Source organism: Theobroma cacao, chromosome 4 (assembly GCF_000208745.1).
Source record: "Theobroma cacao cultivar B97-61/B2 chromosome 4, Criollo_cocoa_genome_V2, whole genome shotgun sequence".
In the NCBI taxonomy this organism is placed as follows: Eukaryota; Viridiplantae; Streptophyta; class Magnoliopsida; order Malvales; family Malvaceae; genus Theobroma; species Theobroma cacao.
In genome coordinates, this window is record NC_030853.1 from 31694023 (window position 1) to 31716151 (window position 22129).

The 22129-nt window shown below is 35.6% G+C and overlaps 5 protein-coding genes across 5 annotated transcripts; 2 read left to right on the forward strand and 3 right to left on the reverse strand.

The window, feature by feature from the left end:
* Positions 63-1835, forward strand: LOC18603749 (MATH domain and coiled-coil domain-containing protein At3g58370). The gene is made up of 6 exons (XM_007035898.2): positions 63-289; positions 404-533; positions 665-837; positions 923-1214; positions 1333-1499; positions 1578-1835. The coding sequence occupies exons 1-6, from the start codon at positions 259-261 to the stop codon at positions 1730-1732; spliced, it is 948 nt and encodes a 315-aa protein (XP_007035960.2). The 5' UTR covers positions 63-258; the 3' UTR covers positions 1733-1835.
* LOC18603750 (probable beta-D-xylosidase 5) lies at positions 4162-7237 on the reverse strand. The gene is made up of 7 exons (XM_018119312.1): positions 6901-7237; positions 6447-6752; positions 6170-6339; positions 5974-6074; positions 5541-5879; positions 5033-5446; positions 4162-4898 (listed from the first exon to the last, which is right to left on the reverse strand). Exons 1-7 carry the CDS (start codon positions 7207-7209, stop codon positions 4294-4296), a joined length of 2244 nt encoding a protein of 747 aa, XP_017974801.1. The 5' UTR covers positions 7210-7237; the 3' UTR covers positions 4162-4293.
* LOC18603751 (beta-xylosidase/alpha-L-arabinofuranosidase 1) lies at positions 8182-10976 on the reverse strand. Its single transcript, XM_018119146.1, has 7 exons — positions 10647-10976; positions 10254-10550; positions 9998-10167; positions 9800-9900; positions 9385-9723; positions 8890-9300; positions 8182-8786 (listed from the first exon to the last, which is right to left on the reverse strand). The coding sequence occupies exons 1-7, from the start codon at positions 10953-10955 to the stop codon at positions 8182-8184; spliced, it is 2232 nt and encodes a 743-aa protein (XP_017974635.1). The 5' UTR covers positions 10956-10976.
* LOC18603753 (beta-xylosidase/alpha-L-arabinofuranosidase 1) lies at positions 15226-18213 on the reverse strand. Its single transcript, XM_018119147.1, has 7 exons — positions 17884-18213; positions 17411-17716; positions 17107-17276; positions 16911-17011; positions 16466-16804; positions 15963-16376; positions 15226-15830 (listed from the first exon to the last, which is right to left on the reverse strand). The coding sequence occupies exons 1-7, from the start codon at positions 18175-18177 to the stop codon at positions 15226-15228; spliced, it is 2229 nt and encodes a 742-aa protein (XP_017974636.1). The 5' UTR covers positions 18178-18213.
* Positions 19996-21987, forward strand: LOC18603754 (S-adenosylmethionine synthase 2). The gene is made up of 2 exons (XM_018119402.1): positions 19996-20122; positions 20471-21987. Exon 2 carries the CDS (start codon positions 20481-20483, stop codon positions 21660-21662), a length of 1182 nt encoding a protein of 393 aa, XP_017974891.1. The 5' UTR covers positions 19996-20122; positions 20471-20480; the 3' UTR covers positions 21663-21987.

Sequence of the window (22129 nt, forward strand, 5' to 3'; positions counted from 1 at the left end):
TGAAAATTGCTATTTTGGTTTGGAAACCTTAATTATTTGGATGCTTGATCTTTCATTCAGCAAGCAGAGAATGGATGCTTGTTGATTCGTCACAACAATCCTCTACAAGCAAAGGATAAGAGTCGAACCCTTGAAAAAACCTCCTAAGTTTGGAATAACACTTTCTAGGGTCTCCTTGTGGAGTTTGTATATATAGCAACCCTTATTTGATTCAACCAGGCTGTACCTAAGAATTTATTGCCCAAAGTTCTTTCTCCCATGGCTAATCAAATCTCCAGCAACCCAGACGGTAGCTATCTTAATTTACATGTTTGTCTATGATTTTGTGAATGCAATACCTGGTTCAGTACTACTGTTATATCAATGATACTTTTTTTAACAAAATTTATATTTATGGTCGCAGAACTTGCAAGATCTATATCAGAGGCAGCACCGAGCCATTACACACTAAAGATACAGTCATTTTCGTTACTTACAAAGAATGACATAGACAAATATGAATCTGGAGAGTTTGAAGCTGGTGGATACAAATGGTATGTTAATTTCCTTACATTATGTTTATGTTTACGAGGTAGTCTTAGTTAGCATTAGCAATTAACCTCTTCTTTTTCTACATGGGAGCTGCACTAGCCAAGCTTTATTAGTATTTTTTCTGTGCTCACAGGAAACTGATCCTGCACCCAGGAGGCAACAAAAGCAGGAATGTGAAAGAGCACCTTTCTTTCTACTTGACGTTGGCTGATGCTAGTTTTCTCTTTCGTAATAACTGGGAGGTCCACGCTTATTTCCGGTTGTTCTTGCTTGATCAGCGCAGCGACAACTACTTGATAGTTCATGGTATTAATCCCATGCATGCGGCTTTATTTGTTACAGTTTCAGAATAAACTTTTTTTTTTAATCTGAATCTTTTTGCCATGGCTAGATGCCACGGGAAAAGCCAGGCGGTTTCACAGATTAAAGTATCAATGGGGATTCGATCAGTTCATCCCAATTAGAACTTTTAATGATGTTTCGAATGGATACCTGCTGGATGACTCTTGTGTATTTGGAGCTGAAGTGTTTGTTACCAAGGAAACGAGCTCCGGAAAAGGAGAGTGCTTATCAATGGTAAAAGATGCCATCAGCTCCAAGCATGTTTGGAAGATTGAAAACTTTTCCATATTAGAGTCAGAATACCATGAATCACAGGAATTTTTTGCTGGCGATCAGAAATGGTATCCATCAATAAGATAATTTTTTCTTCTTGTCCTATCTGATATTCTAGAGATTCAAGTTCAACTTTCGGGGGCTTTTCCTTCATTCAAAGTTTCACCTTTCCTCTTCCTGATGCAGGAAAATACAGCTTTATCCAAAAGGACGACGACATGGATCAGGCACTCATATCTCCCTGTATTTGACTTTGGCAGATTCAGCAACTCTTACGGCTGCTTCTAAAATATTTGCAGAGTTCACTTTGCGTATCCAGGATCAACAACAGAGCAGGCACATTGCTGGAAAAGGTATAAAAGCTCAAATTATCTGTTAATAACCTCCATCAAATAGGCGCATCCGTACTTAAAATTTTCTTTGTCTTGCAGTAAGTCACTGGTTTAGTGCCTCAAGCCCAGAAAGCGGGTGGGCAAAATTTGCTTCCTTGGTGTACTTCCATCATTCAGGCACTGGCTGCCTAGTGAAGGATATCTGCGTTGTGGAAGCAGAGGTGACCGTCAATGCAATTGCTAATTCATTGTAACTAATGTTTGCTATAAGAAAATTCAAGGTGTAAAATTTGTCTTGCAATGTCACAAACGAAAATTGACAATGAATTTGAGGGCCATATGCCCCCCTTTTTTTTTCCCTCTGGATCCAATCCTCCGTGATGAGTTCTGGCTTCGTATTATTGGGACGAAAACAATATAAACCAAAACCAAACAGAAGGGTTAAGGACCTTCGAAAAGTCATGACACTAACGTGGTTGGCACCAATAATTGGGAAACAAATAAGACAGAAAAGCACCAGCAGCTGTAGTCTCGTGAGAATTTTATTAAGCCTGGCAAAACCCAAGGAAACTGGAAAGGAAAGACAGAACTGATCCATAGTGGATCCGCTCCTTGATACAGCTCCCAAGACCTTGCACAACTGGCAGTACAAGAATAAAAACACATAAGTCAGGGGCCACCGAATAAGAAGAGTACAAATGCGTGGCCATCCAATGAGAAACATATGAGAATAATACTGCCCTTATTCCATGCATATCATGTTTCTGAACATGTTATGATTCAGAGGGAATATATATACAGGAGAATCATCTCGAGGTGGTGTAGAGAATGTAATTGCTAAAGTGCCAGCACTAAGCATGGAGTAAACATCTGATTACAGTCCTGCCAAATCCTATACTTTAATTAACCACATTTATAAACTTTAAATTCACGACAAGACTATAGAGCAATAATGTTATGACCGTCAATGCAGTTGTTAATTAATACATTGTGACTAATGTGTGCTATAAGAAAATTCACAAAACCAAACAAAAAGAGCAGAAAGGACATTTGTATTGCAACAAACCAGTCTCTTGTTTCTCATTGCCATACACACAAAGCCAAGCAGGCCATGACTATTTCCAATTCACTTAATTTCCAAAGAAAATAGAAAGCAAAATACAAAAAGTTATTAATTTGGTGCATTCTGCAGTTGAATGCATTAATCAAAACGTAAGGAAGCAATGAACTTAGAGATAGACACTCACTAAACTTGAAATAGCAGACAGCTAAAGAGTTGTTAATGGGCTTGACCTCGCCCAAGGATCCCTTGTTTCATAATCTAAGCCCCAAGAAAGTATAAAGATTAACAAGCCCAGACATAGTTCTGAGTTTATGCCCTGAGAAGTAGAGCCTTGAACGTGCTTTGAATGCCTCGAACGCCGAATCAAGTCGGTTTGGTCGGATCAACTGGTGTTTTGCTATGGCATCTCCCCTTTGCCTCCTCCGCTGTAGGTTCAATTCTCTTGTAGATGTAGTAATTCTGCTTCTCAATTCACCTTGTCCTATATTCCCTCTCATCCATCCATTTGAGAATGATGTTCATCTTCAATCATCATCCTAAGCAGTAAGCACGCTCTACTGGACATAGGGATAGTGGCCTCCCCTCCCTTGTCCAATCTTGAAATCAGAGTCCATATTATTATTATTATTATATATATATTAAAGCCAAGTAAATTTACGTAAATTTAACACATACTAATAAGTTATTACTAATTAAATTCGTTTTGCTTTTCTTTCTTTCAAGGAAGAAGGCTGCAGGATATGGGGTAATGGAGAATGTTTGGGCAACCAAACTTTCAAGCTCCCAAATTACATGTATTGCGTTCCTTAAATTAATCTATAAAGCAAATGTAAAATAAAAGGATCAGACTTGTCATTGGCATTGTTTAGGTGAATCCCTTGAGCAATCTAGTAGGACAGCAACGGGCGAGCGAGCTTCTTCACGTTTACGAAGTCAAATGTGAGTCGTGCAATACTCACTTGGTATTTTCAAAAATTTTGTTATTAATAGGGAGTACTTTTGCCTAATAAACTTGAGTCACAAACTCAATCCTTGACATAAACTGTTAGTATAAACTTAATCCAATGAGATCTTTTGTTAAGAATAAGAGGTTCTTGATCTTCTAAGTTTTAAATTCAAATTTCATTATCTACATATTTCGTTCAATTTTATATTAATTTGTTTAAACCTGTGAATTGTTGTTTGAGGATGAACAGGGGTTCTTCGTTTTTGTCTTTTTTCTGTTGGCTTGATCACCTGATTGTCTGAAAGAAGTTATGCTAACCTTTGCAATGTCTTTGGGGGCTTGTAAATGTTGTCTTGCTGGGGTTTGCAGCTTGATCTTGTCCCTGCAGATGCTTCTTTTTTGGTTTCTGCAGGTTTTTTGCTCCTGGTGGATGGAGATTAACTTTCTCCTGTTGGCTATATTTTGTTCCTTCTTTGGTGCATTATGCATTACATTTAGAATGCATTAAGCAAACATAAAAAAGCAATGAAATTAGAGATATATAGACACTCAATATTAAACTTGAAATAGCAGACAGTACAATTAAAGAATTCTTGATGGCCTTCACATTTTCAGCCTCGACGGCATGTACCATAAAAGAAATAAATAAAATAAAAAAGTCATGAAATCTTTTATTCATTCAACAAAGAGCAAGTTCTGACATTTACCCTTTGCCTAACCTAACCAAACAAATCATCAAATTCTACTAAATCAAAAACAAAACTACCGAATCCTACATTAATTTTCACAATTTCAAAATTAAATTTCTACCGGTTATAATTGACTTGGACTGGAATTTGTAGTGCATTATCTCCCACCACAATATTATGCAAACCAGACGCCAAAAGCTTATAGCCAGAGACATCAACAATGTTCAAGCTTTGACAAGCATTAAGCCCAAAGTTCACCTTCTTGCTCTCTTTTGCTTTTAAATCAACCCTTTCAAATCCAACTAGCTGCTTGATATGAGTTCCATTGATTTCTTTTGGAGGAACTGAGTACACCATCACAACATCACTTCCATCTTTTTGTCCTATATTCTGTACTGTGACGTCAAACGCAATCTCATCCTTGCATGCTAAATCATCAATCGAAACTGAAGGACAATCTTGTTGATAATTTTCATCCAAATAAGTTAAGTTATGACAGTGTTGGAGTCTGTTCAATGTTATGTTGATTGACATTTCTTCAAATTTATGCTCATATGTGAAGTTTGTATAACTTAATCCATAACCAAAAGGATAAACTGTTGAGCCATTGAAGAACTTGTACGTTCTCCCAGGATAGTCACCAACTGGCCTTAAAGCCATGGATGTCATTGGCAGTTTATCAACATAGTTAGCCTCGTACCATGTAAGTGGCAACCTTCCTCCTGATTAAAGAAAATATATACACGATAGATATAAGTAAAAAAATTAAGCATAGATATGAGTACAAAAATAAGATGATGATTATAGTTTAATTTTAAAATGTTAGACCTAATAATAAAAAAAAATTGAAAATTACCAGGATTGTAATTTCCGAAAGCAACATCAGCAATAGCACGACCACCTTGTTCACCAGGATATCCAGCCCATATAATGGATTTGATTTTGGGGTTGATTTTAGCAAAAGAAATGTCGACGACAGTGGCAGACATGATGACAAGAATAACTGGACCTTTCGAAGCTTCAGCAACTTCAGTGACTAGCTGAGTTTGATAACCAGGAAGGAGAAGATCTTTTCGATCAATCCATTCGGCCTCTAGGTCTAAATTTAACCCTACAAAAAGTAAAGTAGCATCCGCTTGTTTTGAGGCATTGACAGCAGAGTTTATCATGCTATCATTCTGGCATTTCATTTCAGCACATCCCATTTCATAAGTCACTTGTCCAAATGCAGAGAAGCCCTCAAGTGGAGAAATGAACTTGCATGGAATACCTATACGCATATTGAAAAGTGTAAATAAATATCTTTAGTTATTAATAACTAATAAGTATGAAAAAGAGTTGCTAAAATTCGATCTGGTTACAACCTGCATAATTCCCAATCATTGCATCAGTCGCATTGGCATGTGGCCCGATGAGTGCTAGGGATTTAATCTCTGTAGCGTCTAATGGCAAAGTTTCATTATCATTCTTGAGAAGCACAATCCCTTGTCTAGCTGCTTCGGCTGCCAATTCAATGTTTTCTTCTGAACATATGTCCTTTTTGCCAAGTGATGCCAACGCCGGAATTCCATCAAAAAACCCTAGTCTCATGAGTACTACATAAAGATAGTTGAGTGACTTATCCATATCAGCCTCTCTAACTTTCCCTTGACTCACTGCGCTTGGAAGATACTTGTAGGAATCTCCACAGTCCAAATCCATACCTAATCCATAATTAAATATTTTAATTAGCCAAGTCTATTTTACTTATATCTCTAATAATTGCATGCACTAAACTTAAGTGATAGGGATACAAGCCTGCTTTAAGCACTTGAGCTGAAGCATCTTCCCATGTGTCATCAAGCCATTTATGACTTTTCACGATTTCTGCAATGGAGTCACAATCTGCTACTACATATCTGAAAACAAAAATATCATGATGAAAGATTAATTTTATGAAAATAAAGTCAAACATATGTTTAAGTTATTGAAATAAGTTTCATTGAATATATACCCATGCAAATTCCAGTCTTCTCTAACTAATTTTTTCAAAAGATAAGAATCAGCACAAGTTGGAATGCCATTGACACGATTAAAAGAACACATAACACTGCTAACATCGCCATCTTTGACACACATCTCAAAAGGTCTATTAAAAGTCTCCACCATATCTTGTTCAGCCACCTTCATAAAAAAATTACAATTAATCAATAAAAATTTTAAAAATTAAGATTAATATAAATAATTATTTTTAGAATAAAAATATACATATAACAAATGAAAGACACTACCTTTGCATCAAAATGAAGTCGATCGAGACCAAGATAATTTTCAACATCATAAGCAGCGAAATGCTTACAACATGCAGAAACTTTGAGAGGTCTAGAATTTGGATCACTAGTGTTGTCTTGTCCTTCAATATCTTGCAACCCTCTTACGTAGTTAACCGCATACAGGCCAACCACAAATGGATCTTCTCCTGGTGTCTCCAGAGTTCTTCCCCATCTAGGATCTCTCACCACATTGATGTTAGGACTCCAAAATGTCAAACCCGCTCGTCCTAAATTATACATGGCTCTTGCTTCTGTTGAAACAACCTGCATGTTCAATTATTTATATATAATGTCAGATAAATAAAAATACTAATTTATTGAACTAGTAAAAAAATAGTGAAAGAATATACATATATATAGTGAGTAATACAAATAATAGTCATTTAATTCGTAAATAAAATAAATTTTTTACCTGGCCAATGGTTTTCCAAAGTGTCTGATTGAAGGATGCGGTGGTAAGTATAACAGTTGGAAAACTTGTTGCACTAGGAACAACCGAGTCAAACTTAGTGGAGCGTCCAGTATCAGCCACGCCATGTAGTGCCTCGGACCACCATTTGTATGGTGGTAATCCAATCCTTGGGATACCAACACTGGTGTTGTCTCCCATTTGCTCGGCCTTCTCAACCAAGCTCATACTATCCACCAGGTCCTTGGCCCTGACATCATATGGAAGAGATTTATCACAATATGCAAACTCATCCATATTCAACCCAAGCATTTCGAATCGAGCGGGGTCACAAACATGACCGAACTTGGGTAGTCCATCCTCAGCGACACTTACATCTAGATTTGAAAAAACAATTGAGAAACAAAGAATAATATGAGAAAGGAGAAGCATAAACAAAGTTTTATTAGCCATTGTTATGCTGTCCGCTATTGTTATCAAAGTAGAGAAAAGGACTCCCATATTTATACTCGTGTATTGCCATTCAAATCAAAACAGATCATTGTTGAGAATATTTGCTGATTTAGAAGAGATATGCTGATTATATGATTGTTGAGATTATTTGTTGATTTGGATTGTGATATGTTAATTATTTCAAATGTTTTTCAGTTGAAGATTCTTTGAAAATCATTTAGTTAAGGTTTCCACATGCAGCAAGTAGCTAGATTTGTGACCAGGTCTTGTGTATTTGACCTCATATGAGTAATACTTTTTTATAGATTAAAATTAATAATTTGAAATATCTTCGTACATGATAATAGATTGAAACTGAAGTTTGACATTAACTCACACCTAATAAAAATTATCCCAATCTAAAGTAAAAAAAAAAAAAACCTGAATGTGAATAAAGGCCTCAAATAATTTAATGTAGTATATGAACAAACCAAGACCACATGATTAACTTTAGTCCATGTATGAAAGGAAAGAGATATTGATGAAAATGTGACATCTAACTACAAGTCATAATTTTAAATATTTGTTGAGATTATTTGGATCCAATTATATAGTAATGGTTTATAATATATTTGACGATAATAATAGATTAAGATAATCAGTTGAAGATTTTTTGAAACATTTAAGTATAGCTAGCCAATTCAAATAATAGTCATACATAAAAAGAATAAAAGGTCTTGTAATCTTTTATTCACTCAAATAGTCATACGTCCTTTCCCTGACCTAAAAAAATTAATAAAACAAATCATAGTCTTACTAAATCATTGAACAAAATTATTTAATCCTACATTCTTATAGACTATAACTAACTTTTACGGGAATTGATATTACATTATCTCCCACTACAATTTTATGGGAACCAGATGGCAAAAGTCTATAACCCGAGACATCAACAATGTTCAAGCTCTGACAAGCATTAAGCACAAACTTGACATTCTTGCTCTCGTTTGCTTGTAAAAAAACCCTTTCAAATCCAACCAATTGCTTGATATGAGTTCCAGTGACTTCTTCCGGAGGGACTGAGTAAACCAGCACAACATCACTTCCATCTCTATGCCCAACATTCTGTACTGTGATTTCAAAAGCAATTTCATCATCACATGTTAAATCATCAATCAGAACTGAAGGGCAATTTTGCTTGTAATTTGTATCATTATAAGGCAGGTTGTGACAATGAAGAAGCCTATTCAATTTTATGTCAAGAGACATTTCTGCAGAATTGTACTCATATTTGAAGCTTGTATAACTTAATCCATAACCAAAAGGATAAATTGTTGTGCCATCGAAGAACTTGTAGGTTCTTCCAGGATACTTCCCAACTGGCCTTAAAGACATGGAAGTCATCGGCAATTTATCAACATAATTAGCCTCGTACCATGTAAGTGGCAACCTCCCTCCTGATGAATGCAAATGAATGTGAGTCAGAAATTAAGGATTCGAATAGAAGATGATAGGTTAATTTTAAAGAATTAGGCCAAACAATAAAAAAATGACAAATACCAGGATTGTAGTTTCCGAAAACAACATCAGCAATAGCACGACCACCTTGTTCACCAGGATATCCAACCCATAAGATGGATTTGATTTTGGGGTTGATTTTAGCAAAAGAAATATCAAGTGCAGTGGCAGCCATGACGACAAGAATAACTGGACCTTTTGAAGCTTCAGCAACCTTATTAACTAGATGAGTTTGATAACCAGGAAGGAGAAGATTATCTCGATCACGCGATTCAGCCTCTACGTCTAAATTTAAGCCTACAAAAAGTAAAGTAGCATCTGCATTTTTGGCGACATCGACGGCTGATTGCACCGTGGAATAATTCGAGCATTTCACGTCACATCCCAATTCATAAGTCACTTGTCCTAATGCAGAAAAAGCCTCAAGTGGAGAAATGAACTTGCATGGAATACCTACATACACATTGAAAAATATATCTTTAATTAGTTAATTATAACTAATAAATAAAACAAAATTTGCTAAGGTACAATAAGTACCTGCGTAATTTCCTTTCATTACTCCAGTCGCATTGGCATGTGGCCCAATTAGTGCTAGAGATTTTAACTTTGCAGGGTCTAATGGCAAAGTTTCATTATCATTCTGAAGAAGCACAATCCCTTGTCTAGCTGCTTCAGCTGCTAATTCAGTATTTTCTTCTGAACATATGTCGTTTTTGCCAAGTGACGCCAGGGACGGAATTCCATCAAAAAATCCTAGCCTCATCAGTACTACATAAAGGTAATTGAGCGACTTGTCCATATCAGCCGCTCCAACTTTTCCTTGCTTCACTGCCTTTACAAGACTTTTGTAGGAATCTCCACAATCCAAATCCAAACCTAATTCGTAATTAAAAATTTCAATTAGTAATCTTTAAAGATGCATGCATTAAAAGTGATAGATAGGGATACAAGCCTGCTTTTAGCACTTGAGCCGAAGCTTCCTCCACTGTGTCATTAAGCCATTTTTGTCTTTCCACAATTTCTTTAATAGAATCACAATCTGATACTATATACCTGAAAAATGAAAATATCATAATGAAAGACTAACTTTATGACAATAAAATCAAACATATGTTTAAAGTTATTGAAATAGGTTTCATTGAATATATACCCATGTAAATTCCAATCTTCTCTGACTAATTTTTTCAAAAGATAGGAATCAGCGCAAGTTGGAATGCTATTGACACGATTATAAGAGCACATAACACTGCTAACATCACCATCTTTGACACACATCTCAAAGGGTTTATTAAAAGTCTCTATCATATCTTGTTCAGCCACCTTCAATTAAAAATTAACTTAATTAGTTATTTTTTAAAATATAAAAATCATATAAATATATAAATATAACAAATGAAAGATACCACCTTTGCATCGAAACGATATCGATCAAGACCATCATGATTATCGAGATCATAAGCAGCAAAATGCTTGCAACATGCAGAAACTTTGAGAGGCCTAGAATTTGGATCACTAGTGTTCTCTTGTCCTTCAATATCTTGCAAGCCTCTTACATAGTTGACCGCATACAGTCCAACCACCAATGGGTCTTCTCCTGGTGTCTCCAGAGTTCTTCCCCATCTAGGATCTCTCACTACATTGATGTTAGGACTCCAAAATGTTAATCCTGCTCGTCCTAGATTATACATTGCTCTTNATACACACTTATATACATATTATATATATATATATATCAAATAAATAAACAAATAAAAATAGTAATAGATATAGATATATCCCAAGCAAAAGAAAATTTGGACCTTGCCAATAGTTTTCCAAAGGGTCTGATTGAAGGCCGCGGCGGTGAGAATAACAGTTGGAAAACTTGTTGCACCGGGAACAACCGAGTCAAAGTGAGTGCCGGGTCCAGTATTAGAGACGCCATGTAGTGCCTCGGACCACCAATTGTATGGTGGTAATGCTATCCTTGGGATACCAACACTGGTGCCATGTCCCATTTGGTCGGCCTTCTCTGCCAAGGTCATTCGGTCTACTAGATCCTTGGCCCTAACCTCGTATGGAAGAGATTTATCACAAAATGCAAATTCAGCGATATCGAACCCAAGCATATTGAATCTAGCGGGGTCACAAATATGATTGAATTTAGGTACTCCCAGATCATCAATCAGACTTGCATTTAGATTTAAAGAAGAAACAACTGAGAAGCAAAGCATAATATGAGAAAGAAGGATAAATAACATTTTTTGAGCCATTGTTATGCTCTATTCTACTAGCATACGAAAGCAATGATGGGCTCCCATATTTATACTCGTGCAGTATGGCTTATATAATCAATTTGAAATTATCTTAATTATTATCCAAAGCAGATTGTTAGATGACATTATTTACTGATTAGATCGAATTGAGATGATAGATTGAGATGAATATCTTTTATAGAGTCGTAGAGCACGTTTTTGCATTTGTTTTTTTGCCTAACCTAAAAGTAAGTTAACAAAATATATCACTAATTAAATCCTACTTAAATCAGAAATAAATTAGACTGTCGAATCTTACAAAAATAAATTTGTAGGAATAAATTGGTAGGTTTTTTGCCGACTTCAGTTTTGTTCCTATTCCTAATAATCTTACACCTATTTGTGATTTTTGGAAGCTAGCTCTTTGGTTCATTAATTATTTGTTTGGCAGATAAATACTATCATGACAGGAGGGAAGTGATGATGGCTAAACTTCCTTGCAGATTGATATTATCAACTAAAGAAACTAACTAGGTGGATAGAAAACCAGATAAGAGTATATATCTTTAGCAGCTTCGTATCGGGATTGTAATGCTAATGGGGAATAGACCTTTGATTATAAACAGAATTATATCCCGTTAAACAGAATTAATTAGCTGCAAATTGCAAGTATAAGTGTATGAAAATGGGAATCAAATCTGTGCTGTTTGCGTATAATCCAGTACAAAATTAAGGTGTTTCTGTACATTTTCCCATATTAAGAGACAAGTATTTCTTTTACAAAAAAAAAAAAAAAAGAGACAAGTATTAGATTTCAGACCATGTCTTATGTTCTAGGCTTCATAATAATTCATACGCAGTGCTAATGGGCCAAATCAAAATAATTTGCAGGCACTTTCCATTGAAATATAACTGTTTTTTTTTTAATTTTAAAAAAGAAAGAAAAATGGTGAAGGATATAAAATAATGATCTTTATTATATCATGTTCTTAATATTAATTTCATTTTTTTAATCGAAAGCAAAATTTGTAGTACATGTACGTGTTATGAGATTTATCTTTAAATAATTTTATTAAAAAAATAAAATTATGATTCATTTGTTTAAAACTATTTTATATTCAGTTGTCCTAAACATTTAGATATAATTAATGGTTAAAGTATTTATTTAGTCCCTATATTTAGATGTTTTCTTCAATTTAATCCTTCTACTTAAAAGTGTTAAAATTTAATTTTAAAAATTACTTCAATTTAATTCCTCTAATATTTTTCGTCCAAATTAACTATTTCTATAAAAATATCTTTTTCTCATTTTTTTCTTTCTTCTCTCTATACTTTTTTTTCTTTTTTTCCTCTCACCTAAGACATAATTTTGGGGAAAAATAATAAAATAAAAAAGAAAAAGAGAAGAAAAGAAGCAAAAGCAAGAATTAATCAAAAGCAAAGGCTTAGGTGTGTTTGGTGTGCTTGCTAGAATTCCCTACACATTTTTTTCGTGAAAAAAAAGAAAGAAGAGAAGAAGAGACTGAGACTTCACTTTAACATATTGACGTGATAGTGTCACATTGGCAACTTGATGACAATAATCCAAATGAAAAAAAACCATTATATATGGTAATAGTCTAATGCATTTAAATTAATGATTTTTAATATTAAATTATTTATTGATTAGATCGAATGTAGATGAAATATCTTTGACTGAGTCAACAACTTGCTAGGTCAAGTTTTTACACATTAATAAGCTAACCAAAACAAATCACTTAATCCTAGTTAAATGATGAGAAACAAATTAAACACTGTGGAGTCCTAAAAAATAAAAATTAAGATTATATATATAGATATATATGTTTATCAACACATATATCCAAGTCAATTGGTAGGTTTTTGCGTGCAGACTTCAAATTTGTTCCTATTCCTAATTATATTATATCACAAATATTTGTTATTTTGGAAGGTCTTTGGTTAAATATTTGTTGGGCAGAAAAATAGTAGAAGTGATGATGGCTTGTAGATTGATGTTACCAAGTGAAAAAACCGAAAAGGTGGATCGATAACCAGGTTGGAGAAGATATATATATATATCCCATTAAACAGGATTAATTAAGTAGGTAGCTGCAAATTATATATATGTCTAAGTCTATGATATTTGGAATCAAATCTATGCTGTTTATTTAACATCATAATAATCACTTGTCTAATAAAACCTTCAAATCTCATTGTGGAGACAAAATAATTAATTCTGGTTTGGTATACCAAAGTAAGTGTTTAACAGCCATATATAGAAGAGAAGAAATTCTGGCTTTCTTTCTTTCTTTCTTTTCAATTTCATTTTGGGAGATTAAGTTTGCTGCTACACCAGTCATAGAGCATGAACCATAAAGAAAATAGGTTAAATGTTTCATTCACTGAAGAGAAACAACACATTTGTCTAAAAAAATAATAATAATAATAAACCAAATCATAAAGTCCTACTAAATCAATAACAAACAGCAGCCCGGAAAAAGGAAATTCCATCAGCCGCCCGCACGCATTTGAACATAGCCACCAGCAAGCCCCAAAGGAGAAACACCAGCAGCCATAAATCAATAATTTGGACAACTGTCGAATGCACTGCAGATCAAAGAAACTCAAATTAATCACTTCTAACATTGAAGTATACCTCAGTGAAAAATAAAAATTTAGAAAGAAACTTATACCTCGAACAGTTTATCGCACGATCGAGTACCGGAATGCAAATCTCACAATGTTTGCCGCATTTGTCATTTGTTTGCGACAATAGAGTGGCGGCATCATCCCTACCGATTTTTGGTAACATCATCCTCACACAACGACATATTTCTATTTGATCACTATCCTTTGCTCGGCTAATATCTACCGCAACATCGCAACATGACCCAGGTGGAGCGTCAACTAGGCCTGAGAGATACTCTGAACACTCCATGATTGCATCGTTCACATCCCCACACGTGGGTTCTGGAGGAATTTTTCCTATATATTGATGAAGAAAATAGGATAGCAAACGTGAGGAAAAAGATGAATGATGAAGAAGAATTCATTCTTAAACAATCAATATATTCCTGGGTGTAGTTTTGAAGGATATATACTAGCAGTGATATGATACGAAAGTGAACAAAGGTTCCTTTATTTATAGGAACTTAATTGAGACTATTTGTTGAGTTTGAAAATAATAATGGATTGAGATGATCCGTTAAGATTCTTTGAAAATCATTTAGTTAAGGTTTCCATATGCATTAATTAGCTAGAAATCCACCATGGGTGCAGTGTTGCTTAGATATCCGATCATTACCTCAAGTGCTGTAAGAGCTGTGTCACCAAGCTTGTTGGTCAACAAGTTTGACTGCAATGGATTGGTATCGAGAGGAACTCTCACTGGTAAATTACTTGTATTATCTACCATATCACTGAGGATTCTATAAATACATATGATATTATTTTGCCTGAATTTAAAAGAAAAAAATAGGCATTTGTCTTTTAAAAAAAAGAAAACAAAAGCTAGATTTCTGACCAGTTCTTGTGTCTTTGACCTCATACCAAATTTAGGTCCCAAATACAAATACTTTTTATATAGATTGAAATTAATAATTTACAATGTTTTTGGAGATAATAATAGAATGAAATATACATATATATGATCAGATTTTATGAAGATTTGAATTTTGATGCTTTGACCAAGGTTTGTTAGACCAGCTTTCGAAAAATCAAAACCTTAATTATGAATCATGGCATTGCCGATTCTCAAGTAGAATATGTATCAACTACAAGTAGACTGTTGAGATTACCTTTCATAATTTGTAAATTATATATATGCTAATTATTTAAAATATTTTTGGAGATGAGATTTTTTTTAAAGGATATAGCTAGACATTTCACTTTTTATCAGGCCATGGAATCAAGGTAATCATCACTTATTTGTTATATTATACTATAGACTTCACCATCCATTTTTCGATGGACTGCTCACAGAGATAAAATCTTTTATTCACTCAAACAACTTACCAAAGTAAGTTTTTACATTTAACTTTACCTAAATGGAAATACAAAAAAGCAAATTACTAAGCCCTATTTAATCATGAATCATAAAACAAGACTATCAAATCTTATATTCTTACAATTCAAAAACAAATTACTATCGACTATAACTAATTTTGACTGGAATTGATATCGCATTATCTCCCACTACAATTTTATGCAGCCCAGATGGTAAAAGTCTATAACCAGAGACATCAACAATGTTCAAGCTTTGACAAACATTAAGCACAAACTTGACATTGACGCTCTCATTTGCTTGTAAATAAACCCTTTCAAATCCAACCACTTGCTTAAAAGGAGTTCCAACAATTCCTTCTGGAGGGACAGAGTATACCAAAACAGCATCACTTCCATCTCTAGACCCCACATTTTGCACCGTGATTTCGAAGGTAATTTCATCATTACATGTTACATCATCAATCGAAACTGAAGAGCAATTTTGCTTGTAATTTGTATCATTATAAGGCAAGCCCTGACAATGTTGAAGTCTATTCAATTTTATGTCGAGAGACATATCTGCAGAATTATACTCATATTTGAAGCTCGTATAACTTAATCCATAACCAAAAGGGTAAACTGTTGAGCCGTTGAAGAACTTGTACGTTCTCCCAGGATAGTCTCCGACTGGCCTTAAAGCCATGGATGTCATTGGCAATTTATCAACATAGTTGTTCTCGTACCACGTAATTGGCAACCTTCCTCCTGGTTATATAATGCAAATGCATGTATAATAGACACAAGTTAGAAATTAAGCATTTGAATATATGCAAGAATCAGAAGATTTTAGCTTAATTTTTAAATTATTAAGCCAAATAATGAAAAATTAAAAATTACCAGGATTGTGCATTCCGAAAACAACTTCAGCAATAGCACGACCACCTTGTTCGCCAGGATATCCAACCCATAAGATGGATTTGATTTTGGGGTTGGTTTTAGCAAAGGAAATATCAATTCCAGTGGCAGCCATGATGACAAGAATAACTGGACCTTTTGAAGCTTCAGCAGCTTTATTGACTAGAAGAGTTTGATTAGCAGGAAGGAGAAGATCTTTTCGATCGCGCCATTCAGCCTCTATGGCTGTACTTAACCCTACAAAAAGAAAAGTAGCATCTGCATTTTTGGCGATATCGACGGCTGATTGTATGGTGGTATCATTGGGGCATTTCGCGTCAAGACATCCCAATTCATAAGTCACTTGTCCAAATGCAGAAAAACCCTCAACTGGAGTAATAAACTTGCATGGAAACCCTACAGACAAATTGAAAAGTATATATAGATATCTTTAGTTAAATAAAACAAGTATAAAAAAATTTGCTAATGTTGGATCAAGGTACAACCTGCGTAATTTCCTTTCATTACATCAGTCGCATTGGCATGTGGCCCAATTAGGGCAAAAGATTTAAACTTTGCAGGGTCTAATGGCAAAGTTTCATTATCATTCTGAAGAAGCACAATGCCTTCTCTGGCTGCTTCAGCTGCCAATTCGACATTTTCTTCTGTACACATATCTTTTTTGCCGAGTGATGCCAAAGACGGAATTCCATCAAACCACCCAAGCCTCATCAATACCACATAAAGGTAGTTGAGTGACTTGTCCATATCAGCCTCTTTCACTAACCCTTGCTTCACTGCGTCTACAAGCTTCAGGTAGGACTTTCCGCAATCCAAATCCATACCTAATTCATAATTAAAAAATTTACTTTGTATATCAATTAATAAGGTCCAGTCTATTTTACTTAAATCTCTAAAAATGTATGCATTAAAAGTGATAAGGATACAAGCCTGCTTTTAGCACTTGAGCCGAAGCTTCTTCCACTGTGTCATTGAGCCATTTATGATTCTTCACGATTTCATTGATAGAATCACAATCTGCTACTACATATCTAAAATAATAATAAAAAATTATGTTAAAAGATTAATTTTATTAAAATAAATTAATATTTATAAATTATAAAAATAAGTTTCATTGAATATATACCCATGCAAATTCCAATCTTCTCTAACTAATTTTTTCAAAAGATACGCATCAGCACAAGTTGGAATGCCATTGACACGATTAAAAGAGCACATAACACTGCTAACATCACCGTCTTTGACACACATCTCAAAAGGTCTATTAAAAGTCTCCACCATATCTTGTTCAGTCACCTCCATAAAAAAAAAATACATACAACAAATTAATAACAATTTTAGAAATTAGGATTAACTTAATTAGTTATTTTTTTTATTACATCAAAGTCATGTAAAAAATATAAATATATAAAAAAAATGAAAGATACCACCTTTGCATCAAATTCAAGTCGCCTAACACCCTGAAATTCTTCAAGATCATAAGCAGCAAAATGCTTACAGCATGCAGAAACTTTGAGAGGCCTGGAATTAGGATCACTAGTGTTCTCTTGTCCTTCAATATCTTGCAGGCCTCTTACATAGTTAACAGCATAAACTCCAACGACATAGGGATCTTCGCCCGGTGTCTCCAGAGTTCTTCCCCATCTAGGATCTCTCACTACATTGATGGTAGGACTCCAAAATGTTAAACCCGCTCGTCCTAGATTATGCATTGCTCTTGCTTCTGTTGAAACAGCCTGCATGCATATATAATTATTTAATATATAAAAATTATTTATTAATGTATTGAAATATATAGTAAAAAAATAGAGAAAGAATTAATATACAGTGAGAAATACAAAATAATGCTGTTAAAATTAATATATAGGCATTTAATTCGTAAGTAAAATAAAAATATTTATACCTGGCCGATGGTTTTCCAAAGTGTCTTATTGAAGGATGCGGTGGTGAGAATAACATTTGGAAAAACTGTTGCACTAGGAACAAGCGAGTCAAAGTGAGTGCCGTCCCCAGTTTCAGCCACGCCATGTAGTGCCTCGGACCACCATTTGTAATGCGGTAATCCAATCCTTGGGATATCTACACTACTATTATCAGTCATTTGCTGGGCCTTCTCAACCAAGGTCAGACGATCCACCAGGTCCTTGGCCCTCACGTTATATGGGAGAGATTTATCACAATATGCAAATTGAGCCATATCCAACCCAAGTATGTTGAATCTTTCGGGGTCACAAACATAAATGAACCTAGGTATTCCCTTGTCATCAACCAGACTTGCATTTAGATTTAATGAAGAAACAACTGAGAAACAAAGAATAATATGAGAAAGAAGAACCATAAATAACATTTTCTTGGCCATCTTTACGCTCCCTTCAACTACCAGGAAAGTGAAAAAATAGCTCCCATATTTATACTCCTCCAGTGTGAGATAATCAATTTGAAATTTCTTCAATTATCATCCAAAAACAGATTGCTGATGAAATTAGTTACTGATTTAGATTGGATTGAGATGATGGATAAGCATGACCAGTTGATAATTTCTTAATTTTTCCTCTGAGCTCCATCTTGTGATTACTATATATATAGTGCAATTAATGTTTGTAATTTTAAACAGCTAATTAAATAGATGACAAATCCCTGAGGGCCACTTATTTGGTTAGCCCCAGATTAAGATAATAATCATAATCACTTATCCAAAATAAATTATTATACTAATTAAGTTAATTGCTCAGCTGGAGGTTTTCTTTTCTTTTTTTTTTTTGATGGAGTTGATCTGTTTTAAGTTATATTAATCCCAATATCCATGACAGAATACCCCTTGGTTTAAACTGATTAAACTCTCCGGCTAGCACAACATCCTCCACCAGTCGTTCTTGAATTATCTTACCAATCAGTAACCATCAAAATAATTGTTTCTTATTATCAGATAAGCAAATACGATATCCTTATCCAATAGATTAAAGGAAAAAACAAAATTCTAAGCTAATCCAATTATGAATTAAAAGATACATGCATTCCCATTGGTATCTTAACATGGCAGCGCCATCATGCATCATGAAAGCTTATTTAGAATTAAGAAAACAGAAAAGCCTATTTAGTTTCAATTAAGCTGAGTGAGTTTGGTCCCTCTAACAGCAAGGGAGGTATTAGAATTTGACTAGGATTTGGGTTGGTAATTGGTAACATCAAATTAAGTGGTGAGGGCCGAGGTCTAAGAATGCAACATCCCATCATCATCTCACCAACCCACCCACAGCCCACAGCCCACATTAAAAGGCAAGCCATATATTACATATTATATTTTATACATTCTCTATATACTTAAATTAAAATAATAATGTCATAAAAAAACTACTCACGTTATGTCCTCCCATGTAGATACCATGTAAGTTCTTGCTCCTATCCTACTGCCTAAACCATTTTTTTTTTTTTAATTTTTGGATGAAATCCGTTGCTGGTTTATTGGTGATTTAAGGAGTAAATAAAGATAAAATGGCAACTGAAGTTTGATATCCCATAATTTGGTGACATATGATACAATTGGTGATACATGTGATTATCTCATGTAAGTGCATAAATCAATAATTTACGACCACAAAAATGGAAAAAGGCTTTGAATTCATAGTGGGATGAATGGTCCAAAGCGGGGTTGGTGTAGTACTTTAGTAGCGGAATTTAGAAAGCAAAAGTCAAGGGAAAAGACACAGCGATGAACAGGCTGGGGTTGGTGTGGGATTTGAACCCCCAGCCCAAGTGAAAAACCGCGTCACTCCTGCGTCATTTCTTCTCACCCACCGACTCCGACTTGGCTGCCACCTCCTCCTGTCCAGTATCCAAATAGAAACACAACAGCAACACGTGCTACATTTACGCGGGGGCTTCATCAACGGCTCACATTCAGCTCTTCGGGTTACTATCAGCCCTCAGATTCAAATCTCACCCGACTCCTAATGAATCTAGCCTCGATTACGCGTCCGAGGGTTCCCTTACATTGCCCTATATATGCTCCCTTTCTGGCTCAAGTTTAGAACTCGCCTAGCACCCTCTCCTCTTACTTCGTTCTTACATTCTATTTCGACTTAGGGTCCCGAAAGCAAGCGGCACCCTCTCTCTGTCTTCATCTCTGTTATATTGCATTCCAGGTTAGAGTAGCACCACTCTTTTTTTTCTTTAGTTCAATCATTCTCTTCTGTTTCTGCTCACTTGTTATGGTATTGGTATTTGTTTGTGTATGTGGGTCATTTCCAAGCTAATGTTTTTCCCATGAAATACTAAATCTTTGCTATTTCGGGTTTGCGTTTTACCTACTGGGTGTTTCCTATGTCTCTATGCTTTAGGACTCTGAAGTCGATGCTTTAGAGTTGCAGATCTGGTAGTCCTTTTATTTTATGTTGGGAATTAGTCATTTCTTCTGGAAATTAGATTTGCTACCGGTATGATTTAGCACATTTGTTAGTCAAATTAAACAGTTTATGAAATTGGTATTGCAGAATTCAAGAAATGGAGACCTTCCTATTCACCTCGGAGTCAGTGAACGAGGGACATCCGGACAAGCTCTGTGATCAGATCTCTGACGCGGTCCTCGATGCCTGCTTGTCACAGGACCCCGACAGCAAGGTCGCCTGCGAGACCTGCACCAAGACCAACATGGTCATGATCTTTGGTGAGATCACTACCAAAGCCAACGTTGACTACGAGAAGATCGTGCGTGACACCTGCCGTGGCATCGGTTTCACGTCTGATGACGTGGGTCTCGATGCTGACAACTGCAAAGTGCTAGTTAACATTGAGCAACAGAGCCCTGACATTGCCCAGGGTGTTCATGGCCATCTCACTAAGAGCCCTGAGGAAATTGGTGCTGGTGATCAGGGCCATATGTTTGGCTACGCCACTGATGAGACTCCTGAATTGATGCCTCTGAGCCATGTTTTGGCAACCAAGCTTGGTGCTCGCCTCACTGAAGTGCGCAAAAATGGAACTTGCCCTTGGCTCAGGCCTGATGGCAAGACTCAAGTCACCGTTGAGTATTACAACGATAAGGGTGCCATGGTACCTGTTCGTGTGCACACTGTGCTTATCTCCACTCAGCATGATGAGACAGTCACTAATGATGAGATTGCCGCTGATTTGAAGGAGCATGTCATCAAGCCGGTTATTCCTGACAAGTATCTTGATGAGAAGACTATTTTCCACCTTAATCCATCTGGGCGTTTTGTCATTGGAGGTCCTCATGGTGATGCTGGTCTCACTGGTCGCAAGATCATTATTGATACTTATGGAGGATGGGGTGCTCACGGTGGTGGTGCTTTCTCTGGGAAGGACCCTACTAAGGTGGATAGGAGCGGTGCTTACATTGTCAGGCAGGCTGCAAAGAGCATTGTTGCTAATGAGCTTGCTAGGAGGTGCATTGTGCAGGTTTCCTATGCCATTGGTGTGCCTGAGCCTTTGTCTGTATTCGTAGACACTTACGGCACTGGAAAGATCCCAGACAAGGAAATTCTGAAGATTGTGAAGGAGAACTTCGATTTCAGACCTGGAATGATTTCTATCAATCTTGATCTTAAGAGGGGTGGCAATGGCAGGTTTTTGAAGACTGCTGCCTATGGGCATTTTGGTCGGGATGACCCAGACTTCACATGGGAGGTTGTCAAGCCACTCAAGTGGGACAAGGCCCAGGCATAATTGAAGCTTCTTCAATTATTTATGGGCATTTTTGTCATTTTACGCTTGATTCAGTGGCTGATGCTCTCTACCATTCGAGTCTGCCTTGTCACAATTTACTTCATTTTTGTTTGTTTTCATGTGTGCTCTTGAAATTTCATTAGATTTATATTTATAATAATTATTAAATATGAGAGATGAGGAGTGAAATGCCAATGGGAAGATTATGTACTTATGTTATTGCTGTTTAAAGATAATAACATAAAACCTGAAGTAATTGGCAGCAGAGCCGCAGCAACATGAAAAATTCTTTGTCCTGTGTCAATGGATGGCATTGGAGATTAAATTTTCGCCACTGATTTGTAATTAGCTCTCTTAGACTGTGTTTTAAAACTCAGGATTGTTAGTTGTTTTGTGTTCCTCGTGGCCTATGACGGTGTAGATGCAGTATCAATGCATGATGCCAGTTGTTCTTCTTCTGTCGGTGA